The 2,054-nt window shown below is 67.7% G+C and overlaps 1 protein-coding gene across 1 annotated transcript in view; it reads left to right on the top strand.

Annotated features, from left to right (window-relative positions):
- Positions 1-2,048, top strand: part of LOC105526492 (voltage-dependent T-type calcium channel subunit alpha-1H-like) — a 3,213-nt gene extending 1,165 nt beyond the window's left edge. The window contains exons 4-5 of the mRNA XM_011962494.1: positions 47-224; positions 1,025-2,048. Coding sequence (XP_011817884.1) covers positions 47-224; positions 1,025-2,038 — 1,192 coding nt within the window. The 3' untranslated portion in view covers positions 2,039-2,048. The remainder of the gene's footprint in view (positions 1-46; positions 225-1,024) is intronic.
- Positions 2,049-2,054: the final 6 nt, after the last annotated feature.

Raw genomic sequence — 2,054 nt, forward strand, 5'->3', positions numbered from 1 at the left:
TGGGTGGAAGCTGGGCAGGAACGCGGGGCAGAGCTGCCAGCTTCGATTCTTCCCCTGCCCCAGACTCCATTGCCTCTGCACACTCGGCGCCCGCGGAGTCTTGTGCCTCCCTTCAGATCCCATTGGCTGTGTCGTCCCCAGCCAGGAGCAGCGAGACCCTCCACGCCCTGTCTCCTCGGGGCACAGCCCGCTCCCCCAGCCTCAGCCGGCTGCTCTGCAGACAGGTAGGAGAAGCTGTTTCCTGCAGTGGAGGCTGGCAGGGGTGGGGGCCTTACAGGGACGCCTTCTCTTGTCTGAAGGACCAGCAGATGAGGACAAGGGCCAGGGAGGGCGGCACTGAGTCCTTGCGGCTCCGAAGTTTTCTGCCTGCTGCTTGGTGGATCTCGGAGCATTGGGACCGGGTGGGGCTTCAGGCCTGTGAGCCTGTGGTTATGGAGCTCCTGGCTACGGGGACCGGAGTCATCTTGGACCCACAGCCTCAGGCCCCATGGTGGGCAGACAGCAGTTTCTCAGGCCCACCCCATGACAGGCAGACAGCGATTTCCCAGGCCCCATGTGGGCATGTGTCCCATGGTGGGCAGACAGCGGCTTCTCCGGTCCTGGCTTGTGCTCAGATGTCCCAGCCTCACTCACTTGCAGCCTCAGCTGCTCTTCCTGCCCAGTGCAATACCCCCGTACCGCATGGGAGCAGTTAGGAGAGCCCCATCGTGGGGTGCCCAGCTGGGCTGCTGGTGTCCCGGGGTGGGGAGGTGGCCTCAGCCTCAGCTCTGTGCCCCTGGGGGCCATGGCATCTTTGCCTGCAGAGCAGCGGGTACAGGCTTTCCCCAGGAGCCTCACAGGTCAGGAGTGAGACTGGGATGTCCACACCAGTGGCTTCCAGCCCCATCTCGAGGGTCAGGAGCCACCCAGGGGACCTGCCCACTTTGGTCTCTCCAGGACCTGGATGGTGAGGGGTCCCCGAGCCCTGGCCACCAATAGGGCTCTCCCAGGTTCCTGCTCCTCACTTTGCCTCCACGCCCCACAGGAGGCTGTGCGTGCCGATTCCTTGGAAGGGCAGATTGACAGCCCTAGGGACACCCTGGACCCTGCGGAGACTGGCGAGAAAACCCTGGTGAGGCCGGTGTCCCAGGGGGGCTCCCTGCAGTCTCCCCCACGCTCCCCACGGCCCGCCAGCATCCGCACCCGGAAGCACACGTTCGGACAGCGCTGCGTCTCCAGCCGGACGGCAGCCCCGGGCAGAGAGGAGGCCGAGGCCTCGGACCCAGCCGACGAGGAGGTCAGCCACATCACCAGCTCCGCCTGCCCCTGGCAGCCCGCGGCCGAGCCCCAGGGCCCCGAAGCCTCTCCAGTGGCCGGCGGTGAGCGGGACCTGCGCAGGCTGTACAGCGTGGACGCTCAGGGCTTCCTGGACAAGCCGGGCCGGGCGGACGAGCAGTGGCGGCCCTCGGCGGAGCTGGGCAGCGGGGAGCCTGGGGAGGCCAAGGCCTGGGGCCCCGAGGCCGAGCCCGCTCTAGGTGCGCGCAGAAAGAAGAAGATGAGCCCCCCCTGCATCTCGGTGGAACCCCCTGCGGAGGATGAGGGCTCCGCGCGGCCCCCTGCAGCGGAGGGCGGCAGCACCACCCTGAGGCGCAGAACCCCGTCCTGTGAGGCCACCCCTCACAGGGACTCCCTGGAGCCCACAGAGGCCTCAGGCACCGCAGGGGACCCTGCAGCCAAGGGGGAGCGCTGGGGCCAGGCCTCCTGCCGGGCCGAGCACCTGACCGTCCCCAGTTTTGCCTTTGAGCCGCTGGACCTCGGGGGCCCCGGTGGAGACCCTTTCTTGGACGGTAGCCACAGCATGATCCCAGAACCCAGAGCTTCCTCTTCAGGGGCCACAGTGCCCCTGGAACCCCCGGAAACGGAGCCTCCCGTGCCCGTCAGTGACCCCCCAGAGAAGAGGCGGGGGCTGTACCTCACAGTCCCCCAGTGTCCTCTGGAGAAACCAGGGTCCCCCTCAGCCACCCCTGCCCCAGGGGATGGTACAGATGACCCCGTGTAGCTCGGGGCTTGGTGCC

Source organism: Colobus angolensis, unplaced genomic scaffold, assembly GCF_000951035.1.
Source record: "Colobus angolensis palliatus isolate OR3802 unplaced genomic scaffold, Cang.pa_1.0 Scaffold59, whole genome shotgun sequence".
Taxonomy (NCBI): Eukaryota; Metazoa; Chordata; class Mammalia; order Primates; family Cercopithecidae; genus Colobus; species Colobus angolensis.